General features: G+C 52.7%; 11 protein-coding genes across 11 annotated transcripts; 7 read left to right on the forward strand and 4 right to left on the reverse strand.

Moving 5' to 3' along the window:
• Window positions 1–23: 23 nt before the first annotated feature.
• On the forward strand, window positions 24–1,689 carry VTN49DRAFT_5094 (uncharacterized protein; the record flags this gene model as incomplete). Its single annotated transcript, XM_069413113.1, has 3 exons — window positions 24–46; window positions 1,303–1,470; window positions 1,623–1,689. The coding sequence occupies 3 exons, from the start codon at window positions 24–26 to the stop codon at window positions 1,687–1,689; spliced, it is 258 nt and encodes an 85-aa protein (XP_069267013.1).
• Window positions 1,690–1,764: 75 nt separating this feature from the next.
• On the forward strand, window positions 1,765–3,680 carry VTN49DRAFT_5095 (uncharacterized protein; the record flags this gene model as incomplete). Its single annotated transcript, XM_069413114.1, has 3 exons — window positions 1,765–1,780; window positions 1,926–2,651; window positions 2,743–3,680. 3 exons carry the CDS (start codon window positions 1,765–1,767, stop codon window positions 3,678–3,680), a joined length of 1,680 nt encoding a protein of 559 aa, XP_069267014.1.
• A 1,492-nt stretch (window positions 3,681–5,172) lies between these two features.
• VTN49DRAFT_5096 (uncharacterized protein) lies at window positions 5,173–5,940 on the forward strand (the record flags this gene model as incomplete). The annotated part of the gene is made up of 1 exon (XM_069413115.1): window positions 5,173–5,940. One exon carries the CDS (start codon window positions 5,173–5,175, stop codon window positions 5,938–5,940), a length of 768 nt encoding a protein of 255 aa, XP_069267015.1.
• Window positions 5,941–6,278: 338 nt separating this feature from the next.
• Window positions 6,279–6,743, forward strand: VTN49DRAFT_5097 (uncharacterized protein; the record flags this gene model as incomplete). The annotated part of the gene is made up of 2 exons (XM_069413116.1): window positions 6,279–6,566; window positions 6,618–6,743. 2 exons carry the CDS (start codon window positions 6,279–6,281, stop codon window positions 6,741–6,743), a joined length of 414 nt encoding a protein of 137 aa, XP_069267016.1.
• A 534-nt stretch (window positions 6,744–7,277) lies between these two features.
• VTN49DRAFT_5098 (uncharacterized protein) lies at window positions 7,278–8,777 on the reverse strand (the record flags this gene model as incomplete). Its single annotated transcript, XM_069413117.1, has 4 exons — window positions 7,278–7,858; window positions 7,911–8,361; window positions 8,416–8,606; window positions 8,669–8,777. The coding sequence occupies 4 exons, from the start codon at window positions 8,775–8,777 to the stop codon at window positions 7,278–7,280; spliced, it is 1,332 nt and encodes a 443-aa protein (XP_069267017.1).
• An 863-nt stretch (window positions 8,778–9,640) lies between these two features.
• On the forward strand, window positions 9,641–10,042 carry VTN49DRAFT_5099 (uncharacterized protein; the record flags this gene model as incomplete). Its single annotated transcript, XM_069413118.1, has 2 exons — window positions 9,641–9,792; window positions 9,889–10,042. The coding sequence occupies 2 exons, from the start codon at window positions 9,641–9,643 to the stop codon at window positions 10,040–10,042; spliced, it is 306 nt and encodes a 101-aa protein (XP_069267018.1).
• A 27-nt stretch (window positions 10,043–10,069) lies between these two features.
• On the reverse strand, window positions 10,070–11,320 carry VTN49DRAFT_5100 (uncharacterized protein; the record flags this gene model as incomplete). The annotated part of the gene is made up of 3 exons (XM_069413121.1): window positions 10,070–10,676; window positions 10,732–10,801; window positions 10,864–11,320. The coding sequence occupies 3 exons, from the start codon at window positions 11,318–11,320 to the stop codon at window positions 10,070–10,072; spliced, it is 1,134 nt and encodes a 377-aa protein (XP_069267019.1).
• Window positions 11,321–12,526: 1,206 nt separating this feature from the next.
• Window positions 12,527–15,067, reverse strand: VTN49DRAFT_5101 (uncharacterized protein; the record flags this gene model as incomplete). The annotated part of the gene is made up of 5 exons (XM_069413122.1): window positions 12,527–12,583; window positions 12,816–14,424; window positions 14,482–14,579; window positions 14,636–14,834; window positions 14,904–15,067. The coding sequence occupies 5 exons, from the start codon at window positions 15,065–15,067 to the stop codon at window positions 12,527–12,529; spliced, it is 2,127 nt and encodes a 708-aa protein (XP_069267020.1).
• Window positions 15,068–15,576: 509 nt separating this feature from the next.
• VTN49DRAFT_5102 (uncharacterized protein) lies at window positions 15,577–17,065 on the forward strand (the record flags this gene model as incomplete). The annotated part of the gene is made up of 2 exons (XM_069413123.1): window positions 15,577–15,672; window positions 15,779–17,065. 2 exons carry the CDS (start codon window positions 15,577–15,579, stop codon window positions 17,063–17,065), a joined length of 1,383 nt encoding a protein of 460 aa, XP_069267021.1.
• Window positions 17,066–17,160: 95 nt separating this feature from the next.
• Window positions 17,161–18,748, reverse strand: VTN49DRAFT_5103 (uncharacterized protein; the record flags this gene model as incomplete). The annotated part of the gene is made up of 6 exons (XM_069413124.1): window positions 17,161–17,584; window positions 17,652–17,929; window positions 17,979–18,214; window positions 18,276–18,370; window positions 18,422–18,509; window positions 18,565–18,748. 6 exons carry the CDS (start codon window positions 18,746–18,748, stop codon window positions 17,161–17,163), a joined length of 1,305 nt encoding a protein of 434 aa, XP_069267022.1.
• A 314-nt stretch (window positions 18,749–19,062) lies between these two features.
• On the forward strand, window positions 19,063–20,915 carry VTN49DRAFT_5104 (uncharacterized protein; the record flags this gene model as incomplete). The annotated part of the gene is made up of 2 exons (XM_069413125.1): window positions 19,063–20,549; window positions 20,615–20,915. 2 exons carry the CDS (start codon window positions 19,063–19,065, stop codon window positions 20,913–20,915), a joined length of 1,788 nt encoding a protein of 595 aa, XP_069267023.1.
• Window positions 20,916–21,034: the final 119 nt, after the last annotated feature.

Raw genomic sequence — 21,034 nt, forward strand, 5'->3', positions numbered from 1 at the left:
CTGACAGGGGTCGGCAACTGCAGATGGCAGAGGTGGCCCTGGGAGAGTGAGGGCCAACGAAGGGTGAATTTTCTCTGGACTCGAGGCGCGGCTGGGGCAGCCGACAAAGAAGAAATTTCAGCAGGACAATTGAGACGAGTCGACGGCGCGCATTTAGAGAGGTAAATCGCAAGCTGGCGACTACATAATAGCCGTTGGAGAGAGGAGCAGAGCGTAGCGAGAGAAAAATGAGGAGACGAGAGATTCGGGTCGGGATAAATGGATTATTAGATCGATCTACCTTTGGTGCTTCCCCGCTCCAACCAACGCTCCAGCGCCGGCTTTTCTATTTCCAGTCCTCCCTTCGGCTCACCCCAGGCCATGTTTTCTTTCAAACAGGTCAGATTCTTTTTGATCGGATGATTTCGTCTGATCTGCTGTGCAATAGCGCTATTTACGCGGGTTGTTTTTCCTGCACACTGGGTGGTAGGTTGCTTACTGTGCATCCCCGGCTCGAAGCGAGCCTCCCTCCGCTCCCCTTTCTGCCAGCACTCGTGTGTGCAAATCGAATTGATCGGGCAGTTTTGCGCGTGATTCCCGTGTGATTTGTCGACTTCCGACGGCACGTGGCAACGCTTCGTTCTTCCTCCAGCTTTCGTCCGCGACACGCCTGTCCTGGTCCGTTTCTCCGCGTTCTACCTGATGACTTTGTCCTGCGAATCACTAGCTTCGTACCGGTTTACCAAGGAATAGGACTGGTGGCTACGGTCTACAAAGGTAGAGAGTGTCGGCAGGGAAGCGTTTAATGTGGGATCGGCTCCGATCCAGAGCATATTCGAGCGGAGGACTCTCGGTGAGCAGTAGCATACCAGCCGCTGGCATATTCAAGGAGTAAAATGCTTCTCTACATTCTAGGGGTGCGATTGTCGGCCTTGCTCGTATGGATAGACTTTACTGTTCTCTGTAGCATTCTCTGCTTGGGCATCCTGAACCTGCTACTGTAGTATCTGCCCCTGTTTCAAACAGCTGGCCAAGTAACTCCACCGGACAACGTGCCCGGCGTTTTCTTGAGCGATACACCCTATTCGAACGTCCACAATCCAGGCCAATCTCCCTTCAATTCCCCGTCACGCAGCTTATCGCGAATGGCATGAAACACGCTGATCAGGGCGCGTTCTGTTCGTGCCCTCTCCGCACTAAACCAAAAACGGACTAGCGAAATCGGAGCTTACCTAATCCATACCCGAGCGCTCAACGCCACGGTCGAATCAGGTATTGCTTCTTCATCGCCCATCGGTGCCAAACGACATTGCTCACCACTAGACTCGTCCCTGAATCGGCTTGCAGCTTGTTCTTCACCTCACTCCGTCGTCTCTGGAACATCTGGCTCTCAATTTCCGCTCGACTTTCGCTCACCTTTTCACCCTCCCCGCCCGTTTTCACTCCTGGTTCCAGACTAGATTTGGTCGGGATAGATCGATCTTCATCGATGTAAGTAACGCCTTCACCGGACAAGCTCCTTAGCTTCCTGGTGCTCGTCTGGTTTTGGTGGTTCGGTGGACGACGGTCATCCCTTTCTCCGGGCTCTGCCTCGATCTACCGAGGTTGCATGGCCAATCCACACATACTGATGTGTCATGCAGTTTGGATAGAGCATTTGTCATCTCCCCATCCACTCATCGATCTCCGTCTCGCGTCGAGGAGTCGTAGACACAGAATTTGATCGGCGGGAGAGACTTGGCACTCAATAACACTCTTGTGGGCCGTGGTGTTTGAACGGGCACGATGGCTGCCACGCTGAGTACGTTTCACGCCCCGCCTTTCGTCCGATTGCTCCCCGGCCTGGGTGTGGACGGAGCTCCGCCGATTCATGGCCAGCTACAATAACAGCACAGACGTCTCAGGAGAGCCTCTGGAATCGTAGGTAACTGACTTGAGTTCTGTAGGCGGGTCGTATTCCTCCGCTCCAGACACACCATCTCCGGTCTATCCAGATCGTCTGATCAGGCCGCTTCCGAAACGACCGCTGCGATCTCGCCTGTCTCCCGAGGTCGCTGGCTCGATTCGGCTTCCTCCTTCGCCACCGGTGTCGCAAATTTTCAACAGCTCTGGTTCCGAGAATGGGGAACCCGACGGCAAACGTTCCATGCAGCAGCAGTTCTCCGATAGCTATGACCGCGAACGCAGCCCGGAACGGGATCACCGGCACCCATATGAAAATGGCGTTGATGTAGAGAGTGGTGATGAGGACAGCCCCGTGGTTATACGTCGCAGCGCTGCATTCCGAGCATCATCGCTCCCGCCATCAACACCCACGTCGAACGGCCATTACGACGATATGCCCACAAAGTCATCGCCAGTCGGATTAGATGGATATGATGCTTTTGAAAACACCAACAATAAGAAAAAGAGGAAAATCCCCACCTCGGGCTCTTTGAGTAGCCATCATTCGAGTCTGGCGTCGGATCTGGCAAATATGGGAATATCCAGTTCGGGATCCTCCTCACCAGGACTGGAGACGAGCAGAGGCGGGACGTATGGGTCTTCCGGTTCGATGTCGGGAGGAGGTGGAATATCGGGACCCGGACGAGGCCGTTTCGGACGCCAGCGGGATGGTCGGGCTGGAGCAAGAAACCTGCCCCTGTCATATGCAAAAAATTCCTGGCTTCGCCGTGAGTCTACTCCACCGTCACAACCGAAGAACGGTATATAGGTCATCTGGAATCATCCGCTGATCTTTTTGTTCTGACGTGAATCTTGTAGGTGACGGTTCGGGCAAGTATGACCAGGGGATCATCTCTACGGCGATCGCAAATGCAGCCGCACTCTCTCCCGCTTCGAGTGGACAGGAAAATGGGAGCCTGCTTGATCAGCAGTCCAATCACTCACCGCCGAGCAAGACCCAGTTCACATTCACTTGTGAATCTGATTCTTCTAAAACAATTGCGATGCAGTCGTCAACCCCTTACCCACTAACCCAACAATCCCGTCACTTGACTTCCTCACTGTCGCATGGTGGTCAGAGTCAGCGAGACTTCTCCACCCAGGGCACACAGACAAGTCCAAGCATGGGCGCCGTCAGCAGTAGTCAGCAAGCACCACAGCAACCGGGGTCTTCAACGTCTGGGCAAGGTCAGGGGACGGCGTCCAGCACGGGCAAGAAGACTCGCCGGTCTGCCGCGTCTATTTACGCCCTGGCCGCCCGCCAGCGGCGAATCCAACAGCAGTATGCCAATTTGCACCACCCTCCTGACCCTGAGGATATTTGGATCTGCGAATTCTGCGAGTATGAAGCGATTTTCGGTCATCCTCCCGAAGCGCTCATTCGGCAGTACGAGATCAAGGACCGCAAAGAACGTCGTCGGCTTGCAGAGAAGCGGCGGCTTCTCGAGAAGGCCAAAATGAAAGGACGGAAGGGAAGAAAGGCAACCAAGAGCTCTACAAAGCATGCCAATGCTACTCAGACGGGAAGCCATCGCCATTCAGATCATGGCAGCATTGATCCTGCTGGACCTCATCCGGACGACTACCTTGGACCGGAGTACGATGACGATTTGATTCCGCCGCCTGCTCCTGGACCCCTGCACCATCCAGCAAAGACGTCCGGACCATCGGCGCCGGGGACTCGCCGCTCCTCCGATGGGGAATCACCTCCGCCAAAGGGCGTATCCGGCGGAGGAGGCACGAACCGGAACACGTGAGGCTTCGGCCGGGCAGTTGAATGGCTGCTGAGGTTTTCCGGGATGCATCGAGAGCATTCCGACTCGGGGGCCCACTCACAGTCAAGATGGATTTGTGAGGATAATTCAGGCAGCCATCACTGCGCTCGGCAGTGGAACATGGTGATTTGCGTCTTCTCGGCTTCTATTCTCCTGGCATTGTTTCTTCTGCCCTCGTCGGTGCCGGTTGTCCGGTATACAGGGGCTGGTTTTCTGTTCCAAGGTGTGTTCGGGTATTTTCTGAGATGATGGCATCATTTCAACTCCACTCCATTGCAAATTCAAAGAACAGATTCATTTTTTACCATCGCATGGCGTTGGCCAAACCAGACGAAATGAACGTGTTACGATTTCGGTACGAGGACCATGATTGCGGGCGTTTTGTCGGAGCCATCGAGACAAGGACAGTAGTGATGGGGACCTGATAAGGGCCAAACAACATTATTATACATATGGTAGCATTCACGATTTTCAAGTCTGGTTTTGCTTTCTTTTCCATCGTTTCCATTGTATCTATGTGCATAGCTGTTCGAGTGCCTGTGCATAGAACTATGAATACAAACGAGCCCAAATTGGAACAGAGACTTGACAACTAAGTGGTGCGTGCCATTTCGACGCACCAGTGCGAATCAAACCAGATGGATGAGAAGAATCCGCGACTTGACGGCGGGTGTAAGTGCAGAGTTGGGAGACACCGACATGAATTCACGTCCAGTCAAAACTGAAAATTTGTAGCGGCCGCCGAGGTTGAACAAACCTACTCCACAATCATCGATTTTGATCTCTTGGGACAGTTTCATCTATTTCTTATCCTGCCAGCTATAACGTCCATGAGGTGCTAGTTCTGACTACCATGTGGTGCTCTGGCGGCAGAAGATACGACCAATAGGAGCGATTCCTGAGCTAAGCGCTGGCCATCCTCGAACAATCATTCATCGCACACTCCCCTTACCTACCATACAATAGAATTCTAATCCTAAAAAAAGGAACAAAATCTCTTGACGAACGGACTGATGAAACGTGAGTAACTTGTTGCGGACATTATTGTTCTGAAGAAAAGAATATCATAGTTGGGTATCGGGGAAGTATAATAAGATGGCTTCAACCCTACATTGTAGAGCCCTTGATCATTCATCATCCAGGCCTCTCTTTGACTCGATAAAGGATCTATAGATTGTTTCTTCTCTTTCCTTCTATTTTATTTTCTTTGACGGTCCCTTTGAGAGGGAACAACGAACGGACTCTGCATTGCTTTGTCTTCATTGATTGAAGACAAGAGGGACAATCAACGACCTTTGTACCTGATCTCTTTGCAAGAGATTCATTCCCATTGTCTCTCGGTGTATGACATAAAGCCACGCTGGGCGTTGCATCTATATCGCATCCGCATCTGTTGTTGATACACCTTCGAGTCCTTCCTCTCCGGAAGAGCAACATATTACTGCTTATTCTTTTCCTCGACTAGCTCCATCTCATGTGGTTCCTCGTCTTCAAACTCCTTCGGATCGGAGCCAAAGAGGTTAAAAAACGACGAGCTGCAAAGAATCAAGCCAGTAATCCTCCTCCTTTCCACCCGGGGTATCCTACATATCCACCACCGCCAGCAGCAGCAGCAGCAGCAGCAGCAGCACAACCACAACCACAGCACCACGCAGCGTGGTATTCTGACCCCGAAGCAACGATGCACCGTCCAAAACGCCTTGAAGTATTCACTGGCCGTGCGGGCGATCCGCGCAGCCCGGCCAAGATCCTCGCCGACTTCCTGCTACGCTTTTTGCAGTTCGTCATGGGGTTAACCGTCATCGGCCTGTATGGCGTCGACCTGCGCGCCGCGCACAAGAAGAACGTCAGTGCGGACTCGAAATGGGTGTATGCCGTCGTCACCGCGGGGATGGCCTGCATCACTGCATCAATCTACCTCATCGCGCCCTTTGTTCTGGGGAATCGTCCGGCGATTGCGGTTCGGAGGCCGTTGCACCTGCCGTGCTTTGTCTGGGAGTGTATCATGTTCATCTTTTGGTTGACGCTCTTTGGGATCTTTGGGAAGATGTATATCTCCGAGGATCCGGAGGGGGATTCTGCGATTGAACGTATGAAGCATGCAGTCTGGGTGGATCTGACGAATCTGTTCCTTTGGTGTGCGTCGGCGGTTTGGTGCGGATTGCGCTGGTTTAAGAACCCGCAGCATGGAGATTCGAATGCGCAGTTTGCTTCGGATAAGCTGTCGGAGTTGGGGAATTAATAGATCCTATGAGATCTGCTCACGATTACAAGCGTCATTCATTTGCACCGTGTTCTTGCATTCGTTGAAACATTTCAATGCTCTGAAGGAAGATGTATACTTATAAACTATATATAGTACCGATAATAGGACTCGTGAAGTCTTCTTTGGGCCCAAATTTCCGGCCCCGCAAGGTGAGGGAGTGGAGGTTTGACGGCTATGAATCTATTCGAAGCTTCGAACTGTCCATACGCAGACGGCGGCCTTCTTGAAGGCACGAAAACCTAGTATTTTGCTAATTAGCAAAGGTGCCCCTTCCGCGTCTGACCCCAAGTTAATCTCGATTCGCAGTAGACTATATGATTCCTGTGTCTAACCTTTATGCAGTCCACAACTCGGCCAAAATGGATCCGACAGAACTCCTAGAGGCGGAAAACAATAGTACTCCACCACTCGACCATCCGACAAAGCTCTCTAAGAACGCAGAGAATATTCGTCTCCAAATAAAAGCAAAGATTCCCGAGCTGCGCCCCGGCAGCCTGGCGATCCTCTTGAGACCGGAGGGTGTGCACAAATCCTATCACGATATGGCCACTGCAGAGCTAGTGGACAATCTCCGGCAGGAAATGAAAATCCCAGACCCTCCGGTACGTATTTTGAGATTCTTTTTCTTGAAGCTGGGGTTGACGGAAGGGTAGAACTGGGGCTGGCAAGTGGTATACAATTGGATTACTCCGTACACATTGTTGTGGTTGGATTACGCGTGTTGTTGTCGAATCTCGCGTGCCAACAATGGCCGTGCCGCCGCTGAAGAACTCCTTTAGCCCCCAATAGGGCATGTAACGTACGTAATCTAAGCTTCTTTGACGCGTTCATAGTCATTCCTGTTGCCGATATAATCCTCTGAGATGCCGAAGCCGAGGCCATCCTGACGATGTTCAAGGTCGGCATCGCATCGTAACGTTGCGGCATCATTGGCGTGACCGGACGCGTTATTGTGCGCACGATGACCGGAATTTTAGAAATTTGAAGATGATATGTACGGAGTAATCGGAATGGACCGAATGGTTAGATAAGTAATAACTAGGTACCTATACATACGCCAGGGGGAAAGTAAACGGTAGACGCATTTGACGGTCACATACCGCAGGAGATCCACAGTCGCGGCAACTACCTCGCTGAGAACGCCGCCATGTCAACGCGGGTGCTCGCTTTACCGAGGGTGACATAGTCCGAAACATGATTATCATTAGAACTAGGTACTCTCAACAAATGCCCTGCATAGAGACACCAGTTCGCCGTAGTACTTGCGATAATCTACTCACAAAGCAATCCGAAACGCCGTACCCCTCGCTACCTTACGGACGGTCCTTCTCCTGAACGCCTCTGGATCGTTCAATCAATGTGCTCAGTTGCGCGTTACTTGGTATCTTAGACACCGTAAACACTCCGGTGGATGTCTGCTGCGTCATTCCTGCCGTCGCCGCGGACGGCAATGGAATCCTCGTCACAACCACTGGTGTAACCGTACGCGAGCTTGAGCGAGTTCGACTGACGCTTCGCGATGGTCGCTCTGCTGTAGTGCTGACCTCGTCTTTGGCATAGTCCTTCCTTGGTGCAGATGATGCCAGAAGCTCGCGAAGGTTGGAGTAACTCGCATTCGTGCTAACGACCGGAGATGCATTGACACTCTCGGCGGCACCTTGCTGTCGGCGCTGCACAAATCGGCCGCGGAAGTCCGGGTCGACGAGCGATCCGGACTCGCTCCGCTCCGGTGATGGTTCAGAGCCTCGATTGTGATGATGAACGCTGCTGACAGAGAAGAAACCGGCTGGAGGCGACTTCAATTCTTTTTCCGATTTGTTTGCTTGTCGTGCACGCTCTAGGTATGACAGCGACTGCCACGACAGCTGTGCCGGCTCTGGCAGAGCTGACCCTGCTGGATGTCAATCAGTCAATGCATTGGGAAGTGATTGCTTGCGGCGTTCTACCTCTGGGACTCGACTTTTGTGGTGATGGATTTCCATAGCCACTTTTTTCCGTCTCCTGGGTTGGCGTTGGATCTCGATCGGTCGCCGACCGTTCGGTCGTACTCACAGTGGGACAAGTCTGTGACGACTTGCGCCTTGGAAGGACACCACGCCGTCTTGACGTAGCCGCAGTGTTTGCGATAAAGGCGGTCCGCATACGAGTGGGTTTTTGCGCATCACTATCGGGAAACGCTTTCGGCGCTTTGCTTGACGCCTTCGTTGGCGAAATAGATTTTGTTTTTGTCTTCTGAGCTGGTACTGCTGTGATCACAGGCTTTGGTTTTTTAGAGGATGTAGCACTGGCCTCTTCGCTCTCTGTATCTGAGGGCTTTCTCGAAATTGACTGGCCGCCAGTAACGTTCTGCGCAGGAGAGATCTCTCCAGAGGCATTGCTTTTGATTGACGTAGAAGACTGTCTCCCCACATTAGCATCAGCAGTAGCCATCCAGCCAGGCAATTGGACAACCTCCGACGCAGATTTAGTGGAGAAAACACGAGCCGATTTGTTCTCGGTAACTTCAATGAAGAGCTTCGCCAGCGTAGCTCCCGATAGATTCTTTCTGACGGACCCGTTTCCCCATATTCTCCAGAACAGATTCTCAAGCCGGCGCACCGTGAGATCATGCACGTTCTTCGTCGAGCTTTGGGAAGAGAACACTATCGATTCCGTATCATGAGCTTGGCATCATTCCCACAATCTGGGGCCATCGCCATGATACCTTTCCATAGCATCGCGATATCCGACACATCAACTGTGCCGAGTCCCTGCAGATCCGGCGTAAAGGTGCTCTTTGGGATCACCACGCCTGTCGGAAGTCGTCGCGCCATTCTGCCAAACTTCCGAGGCGGTGACGAGGACAGGCTGCGGGATGTCTTGAGTCGGTCAGATCTACGTGGTCCCCATGTTTGTTTCTCGCGAACGGAATAGTGATCCGATAGCTCCAAAATCGTCAGCAGTAACCGATTGACTGGAATAAAGGGTTCACGGTCCGAGAGTCGCAGGAAACTGTGAGGAATGTCCAAGGGGTGCTCTTTGCCGACAATGCAATAAGGGAGAAAGAATGATTGTGGCCTACGGCTGATTCGGACAGATAATCGCCAACTTGGCGAGTGAAACGGGCCACCAGACACCGACACCGTGGTCAGGAGGGAAAAAGAAAAGAAAACCCCGACCTGACGAGTATCAAAGTGATTGCCTTCGCATCCCCGATAACCTAAAGCTAACGCGAATAACTGTCAGAATGGCGGGATGATTGGATCAGATTTCACACCGGCGGCCGGGAAATCCGCATTCACTCCGATCCGCGTGGCCGGTCCCAGCCCAGACCAATGATTGATCTATGAATGAATCATCGATGAACTCTCATTCACACCGTCTGCGAACCTTCGGCTCTTTGAGAACCAGGCATGAAGCAATCCCTGGTCAACTGGCCTAGGATGGCTGCCAATGCCATGTTCGTGTTTTTGTGATTGGTCGCTGCCCGCTGCCTTGCTTCTCCACTCCCCGCAGCGTTCCTTCTTGTTGGCAACTTGGCAACTCCGCGGATATCCTTCCTTCCTGATCAGGCTTAGCCTACAGTAGCTTCCTTATCAGCTATCGTTATCACAGAGAGCTCCTTGCTTGCTTCAATCTTCCTTGCTCCAAACATCAGGGTATAATGAAGAATGGCCAGAATGGAAGATTCAGAATAATGACAGCATTAATCCTGTATTCCATCAATATTGCATGGCATATGTACATGCACCAGGCAGGAGAATATCAGCCACCGTCCCAAGCATCACAGCAGGATCATCACCTATCCGGCTCTATCCTCGCACTTGAAGTCCTGTACCGTGACTGGGTGTTTGTAGAATCGGATATCATCTGCCCAAACTTTTCACGCAAAAAGAAAAAAAATCAAAGAATCAACCAGCAAAGAATGCAACCGCCCCAATGAAGCATGGCAACGATTTCAATCCAGCCCGCCAGAAAACAAACACCCAATGCAGGATTCGCCTCAACAAAACAGCGCGATTCTATGTACCTGTGGAAACCAAAAAACCCGGAGAATCATGAAAAGGAACGCTTGTCTAAAAACGTGAGAATGCAGTAGAGAATGGGATATTCGCTGGTTGCCAGCTTAGGTCAAGGTGTAACCACCATCGACACGAAGATCTGCCCCAGTCACATAGCGAGAAGCATCACTTAGCAGGTAGACCACGGCGCCCATGAGATCCTCGGGAACGCCCATCTTGCCCTGCGGAATGAGAGATGTCCACTTCTTGTGCAGATCGGGGTTCTCGGCGAGGATCTTCTTGGTCAATGCGGTCAACATGTAGCCCGGACTAATGCAGTTGACGCGAATGTCGTGCTGCGCCCATTCGACGGCAAGCGACGCAGCCAGGTGTCGCACCGCCGCCTTGGCAGCGTTGTAAGGGGCCTGCGGCTGTGGAACATTGACAATCGCTCCAGACATGCTGCCGATCAAGACCATGCTGCCGGGGGCTTTGCGCTGCATGAGATGCTTGGCCACTCCGGTCGCAAAGAGATAGGTACCGTCGACGTTGACGCCCCACAGCTTGCGAACGCGGTCAATGGGGTAGGAGATGGCATCAAAGTTCTCCGTGAACCCGGCGGATGTGACAAGATGATCGACGCGGCCATGCTGCTCGATAATCTCTGCGAGCGCGGCGTTGACCGAATCAGGATCTGAGACATCCGAGTAATGCGCTGTTACCTTGGGCAATCTACCAGGTCACGCGTCAGATACGGCTGGACATCCAGAACTTGAGGAAAACTAACCGCTCCACACCAGGATTCTCTTTCTGGAACTGCGCGACCAGCTTCTGAGCCTGCTCTTCGGCTTCTTGCTCTGTTGCGCGTGATTAGCACCCCGCATAACGTCGATCGTTCGAGTCACGAGGTACCACTTACTGTTCAGATCCACAATGGCCAAATCCGAGCCGGATGCGACCAATGCCTGGCCCATGACCAGACCCAAGCCACGCGCGCCGCCGGTCACGATGCTAACCTTGTTCTCAAGCGAGAACGACGCGAGCGTCCGCTTGAAGTGCATACCACCGCGCCCCTGCACGATCGGACTCTTGGGCACGTCTTCATGCTTCGGATATTCGATTTCGATGCTCTCATCGGTCCGCGCGTAAGCACCCGGGTGTCCGTTCGTGCCATTCGTCTGCGGCGGTCTGCCAGTTGTTGACGTGGCTTTGGAATCGGAATCCCGATCACTCTGCAATCGGACCGGAGTGGTGGCAAGGCCACGGAGATTAGTAGAGAGCACCGGTCGTGGCCGTCGCAATACGGCCGGCCGAGTCGCCCGATAGACGGCGCGCAGGGTCTGCCGAGAACCGGCCGAGTTCAGGAATGTGGCCATGCCTGGAGGCGCGGGCGATGCGAAAATAAACGAAGGGTTAAGGTGCTGGGAATGTGAAAACAGAGGCAACCGGAACGACAATCCCGGCGGAAAGGGGACGGGGGCAAGAGGCGATTAAATAGGGCGCGAGGGGCAGGAAAAATTGGGCATTTTGCTGGCTTAGCCGCAGATCTGTACGAGTTGTGGCCGCAAGATTCAGTTTCGTCGTGGAGCTGACACTTCGAGCATGTTCTCACATCGTGACCTCAGACCGGCGGAGTGTGGTCCGCCGTCAACGGTCCAGACTCTACTCTTCACAACCGTACCATTGCTCTTTATAAGCTCAGAACCTACGCGGAAAGTTCATCGCATTGTGGCAATTATGCTGTCGTTGAATACATACACTCCTTTCTCATGGCATTTTTGCTTGCCAGTGCGTGAGCATTGGAGAGAGGGCAGTGGCAGTTGGCAGTGGGCCAGACCGTGGGAAAACGCCCGGCTCCGCCCCGGACCTCACAAAGAAAAAGAAAAATATGTCCCCCAAAGGCCACTTTTCCTCCATCAAGGTGTCCGCATGACCAGAGGAAATTTCCTCTAGCGCAAACAGATTTTGTTGACGCGATACCGATTGCAGCACATTTTCCAGGAGCTTGGGTCATCCACTTAGTCACTTCGCTCCACTGTCGGGGAGGATCCCGATTGCAGATCGCTGACGCGCCTTTGCCGATTGTCATTTTTTTCTTCCAATTCATGATTAATTAAGAGCAGAAACCAACATTAGATCTTGGATTATTCACGATAGAAACTAGGAAGACCCGTCAACGTGGCTGTTATGTTTACGGAGTACGTCATACAATATCATACAAGCATATGGTCCTCCTTGCCTTGATTTCGGCTTCGGCATTTCGCAACATGGTGCCGACCCCGATCGCAGCTAGCCCTAGTCAGTTTCCCGTCGGCCAATTTTGACCTCCTTATTTAGAACTGGCCTATCCTTACTACACTTGGCAGGGACCAAAATCCACAATTCTAGACTAATGAACCACAGTGGGCTGCTCTAGTCTCCTAGGAGATTCAGAACGTGAAAAATCTGAATTGAAAGCTGCAAATGTATTCAGACATTTCTATCGAGGTACTCCGGAGCCCGGACTGTAGAGAAGCATGGCACACGCAGGACATCGACCCATCCAATACGATAGAAAGTATCGGAAAGACATGGAAGCGAAATCATGAGTTCTCCTCTCCTGCAAACTCGACTAGGGGCGTCCCGCTCTTGCATTGGTCCTGGAAACACAAGGGTTAGCGACATGCTCAGCGGGTCATGTGACAAGGTGGGGGAGCCTGGAAGCTTCGGTGGAAGGCGCTAAGAAATTCCTTTGAACTCCGCCCCGCCTGCAACCGGCGGATGACGCGGGTCTGGCCAGCTGCCAAGCATAAGGCATCAAGGCATCACAGCTCATCCCGAGGCTCCTCCATCCGGAAGGTACGCGGAGGTCATGTCTGTGGTGGCACTTACCCCAGCTTTGTGCACCACGCGTGAGATGGTGCCGCGGTGTGGACTTCGGATGACTGTCTCCATTTTCATACTCTCGATCACCACTAGGGGCTGATCCTTCTCAACCTCCTGTCCCTCCTGGACTTCGACCCGGAGAACTTTGCACGGCATGGGGGCAAGCACGCTGTTGGCGACGTCCTTCACGCCCAGAGCCTTGTCCATCCAACTCTCCCGTGGCGCGGTTAGTCGGTACTGCCGTCCGCGCTGGAATGCGACAATGGTATCCTCGTCCTGAATGACGGTAGTGTCTAGTCGCGTGTGATTGAAGAAAGACTGTACAAGCCGGGTGTGCACGTCAAAATGGCTTCGCACAGATTCAAAGGTGCGGCCATTGACTGTAATGTCAAACACATCTCTGCCCGTTTGGCGGATCTGAACTTGGTAGCGGGGTGCATCTTCTCCCGTGGAAGATTGCTTGGCGGCAAATGTGAACTGTCGCTGTTGAAATGTCGGACTGAACCCGAGCACCGGACTTGGCAAAAACGAACCGGAACTGGAGAGCATCGACGCCAGTGCGACTTGAGCTAGGAGCTCATCTTCAATAGGTGACTTTGTAAACAACTTTTCATGGTGTTTGTTAATATATCCCGTCTCGACTGCACCCGAGACGAAATCGGGGCTTTGGCAGATGTCTTTCAGGAATTCAATGTTAGTCATTGGCCCAGCGATTTCGTATCCCTCCAGCGCAACTCGGAGCTTCTGTAGTGCTTCGTAGCGGTCACTGCCCCTCACGATCAATTTCGCAATCATCGGGTCGTAATGTGCAGAGACCTCATCGCCCGCCGCGAAACCGGCGTCAATGCGAACATCGTCCGTCTCAGCCGGGGTGCGGACATGGAGTAGTCGGCCAGAGTCGGGGATGAATCCCTTGTCAGGGTCCTCAGCATAAATTCTTGCTTCAATAGCGTGACCCCGAGTCGCGATCTGAGCTTCGATCTCCTCTTGGGTCAACGGTAGAGGAGCACCTTGGGCAACTAAAATCTGCCAGTGGACGAGATCCTGCCCGGTTACCATTTCCGTCACCGGGTGCTCAACCTGGAGGCGGGTGTTCATCTCCATGAAATAGAACTCCCCCGTGTCATTGTCGAATATGAACTCCACCGTTCCAGCACCTTCGTATCCGACGGCAAGGGCAGCGGCGCGTGCCTTGTCCCACAAGTCCTTTCTTGTGGCCTGAGGGAGCTGAGGGGCTGGGGACTCCTCCAGGATCTTTTGGTGTCGTCGTTGGATGCTGCAATCTCGCTCCCCAAGCGCAACACAGTTCCCATGTTTGTCGGCAAAAATTTGGACCTCGATATGTCGGGGGGTTGTAATGTACTTTTCAATGAGCATGTGATCGTCGCCGAAGGAACTGGCAGCTTCGGACTTTGCAGATCGAAGCTGATCTTGAAATTCTGCCTTGGACCGGACGATACGCATGCCTTTTCCACCTCCACCCTTTACTGCTTTAATAAGTACTGGATATCCGATTCTGTCCGCTTCGTTTTCAAGAAACGCGGGGTCTTGGTTGGAGCCATGGTATCCAGGCACACACGGAACTCCGGCGGCTGTCATGATCTCCTTGGATCGGCTTGCCATTACGTTAGTACAGTAGAATCTCGGAAGGCCGATTGACATTGTAACTTACCTCTTGTCTCCCATGTCCTCAATCGCCTTCCATGGCGGCCCAATGAACACTAAACCAGCTTCTGTACATTTTCGGGCAAATGATGGGTTCTCACTCAACTACAACCTCAATTAGTCGCAGTGATCCTATGGCAACTGCGTGTAGGGTCACGTACAAATCCATATCCTGGATGAATAGCTTGGCATCCTTCCCGCTTTGCAATCTCGATGATCCGATCACCATCCAAGTATGCGGATGTTTCTCCGAGATTGAACGCATAAGGGCTACTTAGAGCATGTTGTGCGCGACTATCGGGGTGCGTGTAGAGCGTCGTAACCTTGATTCCATGCTGTGCGGCAGTTCGTCCGACGCGGCTAGAAAGCCGAGGTAGTTAGCAAAAAGCGTCAACGAAAGTCCTATGGGATCAAGTGAGGTCGACTTACAGAGCAATTTCGCCTCGATTCGCAATCAAAATCGAGTTCAATGTTGCTCTCTCAGTCGAAGAACTTGACAGTGTTGCTGCTGTTCTCGTTGATGATCTGGAAGTCGACAAGAGAGCAACAGGACCCAAGCGGGATCCCGTGCGGAGGAGGCCAGAGAGCGCCATTGTTGACGCGGAACGGAGAGATCGCGCAGCTTCTAAAAGGCGAAACAATGATCCGTCACCTAAGCATGCCTTTCCGGTAATATTTGAATCAACAAAAAAGATCGTCTCGACAAAGCTTCACTCAACTGCGTACTCCGTACTGATAGCGGTTGAACGTATCCGACTACTCAACCGGCAAATGCCGACGCCAACCGAACCCTAACCCCGTTCAGGCTCTCTCTGCTTGAACTATTCTGATTGGCCAGTCTATGCGGGGGATAAACCGGTGGGAAACAACCCGAAATGGAAAGCGAGAAACATCGACGAAATACTACGATCACGTGATTTAGAAGCCGGTCAGCAAGGCCAAATCCATCGCGTCATTGGGTCCGTTCTGCGTATTCAGGTTGATTGACGGGGCGGCAGAGCGGGTTCTCATTGCGCTCGCTCTTTTATACACGGTCATACGACTGCATTGTAGTGATAGGAGCCAATTTGGATAGTTTTTGTTCGAGTCCGCAGTGCCGACCATGTCCGACGACGAAGACTTCTATCATGGCATCGACGTTATTGACGATGATGAAGAAGATATGATCTGGTATGATGATGCCAATCTTGGGATGGCTGTAAGTAGTGTCTGTTACATGCTTTGTTATTAGGCGGCTGCCCTGTAACGGCCCACTGTGAAGTATTGGAGGAACTGTTTGCATGGCTGACACTGCCATTTGGCAGGATGACCTCGCGGAAGCTACAGTACATTCGCCAGTCCCCGTCGATGATCCTTCACTCGATACCGTCGAAGTTTATAGCGATTGGGACTATTATTCGGATGACTATTTCGATGACGACCCTACGATAATGAAACAGCAGAAAACATTGAGTGACCTGCCGCGAACGACTGAGGGTGTCATAGGAAAGAAGCACGCATCCAAAATCCCTGAACTACGCGGTTTGTCCCTAGGTGTCCCATTGATAGATATCCCGACAAGTACATTCAAAGGCGTCATTTGGAAAGACCCGAACATTGAGAAAGACGAATCGGAAGATTACCAGCCCGGGCAAGGCGAAACGGTAACCTTATTCGAGGACTGGCGAGAAGCATTTGATCAGTCGAAATATAGAGATGATTGGTTTCCAAAGCTGCGCGGGCTGAACAATCGATCTCCAGGAACTCGAGATGGGGAGATCGGGTTGCAGGAGAGTGATCACTATGACAGCAGATACTCTCCACCCCCATTAGCCATTGACAACGCCAGAAAGGTACCACAAGCAACAGCAGTACAGAAACACGGAAGCGACGTTCTCGAACGGAGACATCCACTTCGGAAATCAGTCCTTGTGGACGACAGCATGGCAGTAGTGTCGGAAGGGGAAGATACGGAGTCGACGGATGTCTTCGAGTCGACGCCGATGGCCGTCGAAGAAGATACTCCACCCTCTTCAGTGCAAGCGCCGTCTCTTGAGCAAGAACCCGACGATGGCAACGTTGCTGAGACTGGCTCAAGGCCGTTCCATCAGTTTGTCTGTGTCGAGGTGCCGTCACTGTCAGGAACCAAGGATCCGCCCCCGCTTCTCGAGACGGAAACCCTAGCCCGAAGAAGAGCGCGTAAACCAAAGAATACTCAGCCCAGTATCAAGCGCAGAACGCGTAATAGTCGGAAGGACTCTGTCGATGAAGTGAGTGATGGCAGCCATCCTCTTGCAAAACGCACAAAAACAGACGAAACAAAGTCCTTCACCACAGCGACGCGCGCGGGTCGTGCCAAAGAACGGAGACATTTTGCCCAGAGGGCAGATGATGCGGTTCCAGAACAACCTGTAAAACGAAAAAGGGGTCGCCCTAGAAAGACGGACATCGAGCCTCAGATTCATAGTGACAGTGGCAATACGAGTTCTCTACACTCGACCAAGTCGGCGGCGGCTATCGGCGGACAGGATCCAGTCGAGACAGAGGTGGATAAGGGGAAATCAGGACCAATGCCCCCTCCACGAAAACGACCCAGAAGGACAAAGTCATGATTAATAGCCAGACATGTATATATAGGTACATATCCTTCGCTAATGTTAACGAATTGGTAATGATTATTTGCTTCTCGCGACCTGTCATGTTTCCCTTATGTCCTCGAAGCGTATTCCCGGTTGAATGCCCGCCCAATCACCATCCTGCGGATTTCACTCGTCCCGGCACCAATCTCATAGAGCTTTGCGTCCCGCAATAGCCTGCCCGCCGGGATTTCGTTGATGTAGCCATTGCCGCCCATGAGTTGGATTGCGTCCAGCGCACACTCGGTAGCCCGCTCCGCAGCGTACAGAATGGCGCCCGCGCAGTCCTGCGTGCGGATTACGGTGCCGGTCTCGGACGTGCTAGACTCGTCGATCTGTTTGGCGGTGGCGTATGTGTACGCCCGCGCGGCGCAGAGCTTGGTGTACATGTCGGCAAGCTTGCCTTGGACGAACTGGTTGTGGGCGATAGGGGTGCCGAATTGTTTCCGGGTGTGTGTGTATGGAAGGACGAGGTCCAGCGCGGCTTGCATGATTCTGTTCAGATTTCAGTCAGCGTTGAGATTGATGAAATGGATATTCATGTAAGGAATGAGCTTCATACCCCAGGGGTCCAGCGCTTAGGACGAGTCGCTCAAGGTCGAGTCCTTCCATGAGGACACGGACGCCTTTGTTGACCTCACCGAGAACATTCTCATTCGGAACGAAGACATCCTCGAAAATCAGCTCTCCCGTGTTGGAACCGCGCATTCCCAGCTTGTCCAGCTTGCGCGCGCACGAGAACCCCTTGAAGGTCTTCTCGACCACGAAAGCTGTGATTCCCTTGGAACCTTTCTCAGGGGCTGTCTTTGCATAGACTACGATGTAATCTGCGTCGGGGCCCTATTGATCCATCAGACTAAGACTGAGACCTACGATCAGGGAAACTCACGTTTGTGATCCACATTTTTGTTCCATTGAGCAAAAAGCCTCCATCGACGGCCTTGGCTGTCGTCTTCATGCTGACGACGTCCGAGCCGGCAGAGTGCTCGGACATGGCAAGTGCGCCGATCTTCTCTCCCGAAATGAGCCCTGGAAGGAATCGAGCTTTCTGTTCTGGCGTCGCGTTCAAGGAGAGCTGATTTACGCAGAGTTGCGAGTGAGCGGCGTAGGAAAGGCCGATGCTGCCTGTAACCGCCTGCGTCAGAACACACAGTACATATTGAGTGTTCGATGCAATATAACACACCAGATGCTCTGCTAATTTCCTCAAGAACAGTACAATGTGCCTGGTAACCCATTCCCAGACCGCCGTACTCTTCGTCGGCCGTAACCCCGAGGAAGCTGCCTCCAGTTCAGTAATTGTAACGAGTCTAATCGGACTGTGGTTCGTACCCGGCCTCACCCAATTTCTTCCACATCCCTGCCGGAAATTCATTCTGCTGATCTGTTCGAGCTGCAACCTCTTCGGTGATCTCTCGGCCTAACGGAATGGATACGTCAGACCAGCTCAACTCAGCAACGGACGGACTACTCACGCGTAAAGTCCTGAACTCTCTCCCTAAGTTCTGTGAGCTCTTCCGCGGTAGGCGGAACGAAACCTTTGGGATGTTTCGTTGATAAGCAGCGAGACCAGACTGGTTGCGATAATGCCGTAACCCCTCGTCGAGTAATTCGACGTGAAGCGACACGGAGAGCGAATGGCAGAGCGGGAGGCGCCATGATTCTAATTGTAAATGTAAAATCAAAACTGACTGCAGTAACTAATTAATCCATTCGAAGGAAATCAAAAGCTTGTACTATGTAGATGTGTGGTCGAAGATGAAGCATGCCCGCATCACAGGCCGAGGCTCCGGACCTCGGCTGGACGCGGCTATTGTCGCTCCGGATATCTCTCCGCACTCTCCGCGTATCCTTCGGGATCGCTGTTCAAGCAATGCTGTGGTCAATTATTAGCGGGCTGAAATGAAAAACGTAAACTATCTTTGACAACGAAAGATCAGTTTCTTTGACGCACGACAGGGTCAACTGTTGAAATGTCCGTTCGTCGCGTCACCTTGCGGGAGCTGGCCGCGGCGGCTGAAGCTGTCCCCAGACGACGATGCTTGTCGACATTATCGCGGCCACGTCTGTCGCCTCAATCAACGCAGAGAATCTCGCATTATAGACAGCCAGTCACGAAGTTTACGAGGACGATCGCAAACTATACGCATCCGCACCATGCCGGTGCTTTGTCCGTTCTCCCGACGGCGGTCGACACGTCCTCAGAAGAATTCCAACAAAATGCCCGTGAGATGAACGAGCTTGTCACGCAATTGACCGAGCTTCACGGCAAGATCGCGCAGGGTGGTCCGCACCAAGCGCGCGAGAAACACATTGCACGAGGCAAAATGCTTCCCCGAGATCGAGTGACAACATTGATTGATCCGGGAACACCATTCCTTGAGCTCTCACCGCTCGCTGGCCACGAGGTCTACCCTGGCGAGGATGTACCTGGAGGGGGAATCATCACCGGAATTGGATCAGTGGAGGGGGTAACATGTATGATCGTTGCCAACGACAGCACCGTCAAGGGCGGAACCTACTATCCGATCACTGTCAAGAAGCATCTACGAGCACAGGCCATCGCGCAGGAAAATCGACTCCCATGCATCTACCTTGTGGACTCTGGCGGTGCAAACTTACCGCACCAAGCAGATGTCTTCCCTGATCGCGATCATTTCGGTCGCATTTTCTACAACCAGGCACGCATGAGCGCTGAGGGAATCCCGCAGATCTCGGTAGTCATGGGACCTTGCACTGCTGGTGGCGCCTATGTGCCTGCGATGAGTGATGAAACTATCATCGTTGAAAACCAGGGAACCATCTTTTTGGCCGGCCCCCCGTTGGTGAAAGCCGCCACCGGCGAGGTTGTCTCCGCCGAAGAGCTGGGCGGAGGACACCTCCATAGCACTGTGTCTGGTGTGACCGATTACCTTGCTGTCAACGATGCGCATGCGCTGGCCCTCGCGCGACGGAGCGTCCGCAATCTCAACTATCCCAAGACCACCATCCCATTGAAAGGGTTGGACCCGGCTACAGATATCAAGGAACCACTCTACGATCCACAGGAACTCAATGGGATTGTCGGCACAAATCTTCGCCGACAGATCCCCGTACATGAAATCATTGCTCGTATCGTCGACGGCAGCGAATTCGCCGAGTTCAAGCGCGACTATGGCACGACACTGGTGACCGGCTTCGCACGTATCTACGGGATGCAGGTCGGCATTGTTGCCAACAACGGCATTCTCTTCTCGGAATCCTCGTTGAAAGGGGCTCACTTCATAGAACTCTGCGCACAGCGCAAGATCCCTCTGGTATTCCTGCAGAATATCACTGGATTCATGGTTGGCGTAGATGCCGAAAAGGGTGGCATCGCGAAGAATGGAGCGAAGCTCGTCACCGCGGTCGCCTGTGCCGATGTGCCCAAGTTCACAGTCGTTTTTGGAGCAAGTGCCGGCGCCGGCAATTATGGGATGTGGTAGGTTCATGCTCTCTTCAAAATCGTGCGATGGAAGGAAATCGCTGATATTTGATACCCGATAGTGGCCGCGCCTACTCGCCTCGCCTCCTCTTCATGTGGCCAAACGCCAAAATCGGAGTTATGGGGTCCGAGCAGCTTACCGCAGTGATGGAAGCGGTCGGACGCACTCCCGACCCCAAGTTGAAAGAACGCATTGATCGCGAGTCAAAGGCGGTCTATTCCTCGGCTCGTCTCTGGGATGATGGCGTGATCCCACCGGCGCAGACTCGGCACGTGCTGGGTATGGGTCTTGCAGCCGCCCTGGGTGGCCAAGTCGAACGCCCGCAGCACTTTGATACCCGGTTTGGTGTGTTCAGAATGTAGACATATCATTTCTTTTAGTGTCATAGATAAACAGTCAGGGGAAAGGCATCCTCCCAAAGTAATTCCTGGAGAAAGTAATGGCACACACACATCCACACAAGATATCAAACATTTTACTC

The sequence above is a fragment of the Thermomyces lanuginosus genome (genome assembly GCF_041956635.1).
Source record: "Thermomyces lanuginosus strain ATCC 200065 unplaced genomic scaffold VTN49scaffold_32, whole genome shotgun sequence".
In the NCBI taxonomy this organism is placed as follows: Eukaryota; Fungi; Ascomycota; class Eurotiomycetes; order Eurotiales; family Trichocomaceae; genus Thermomyces; species Thermomyces lanuginosus.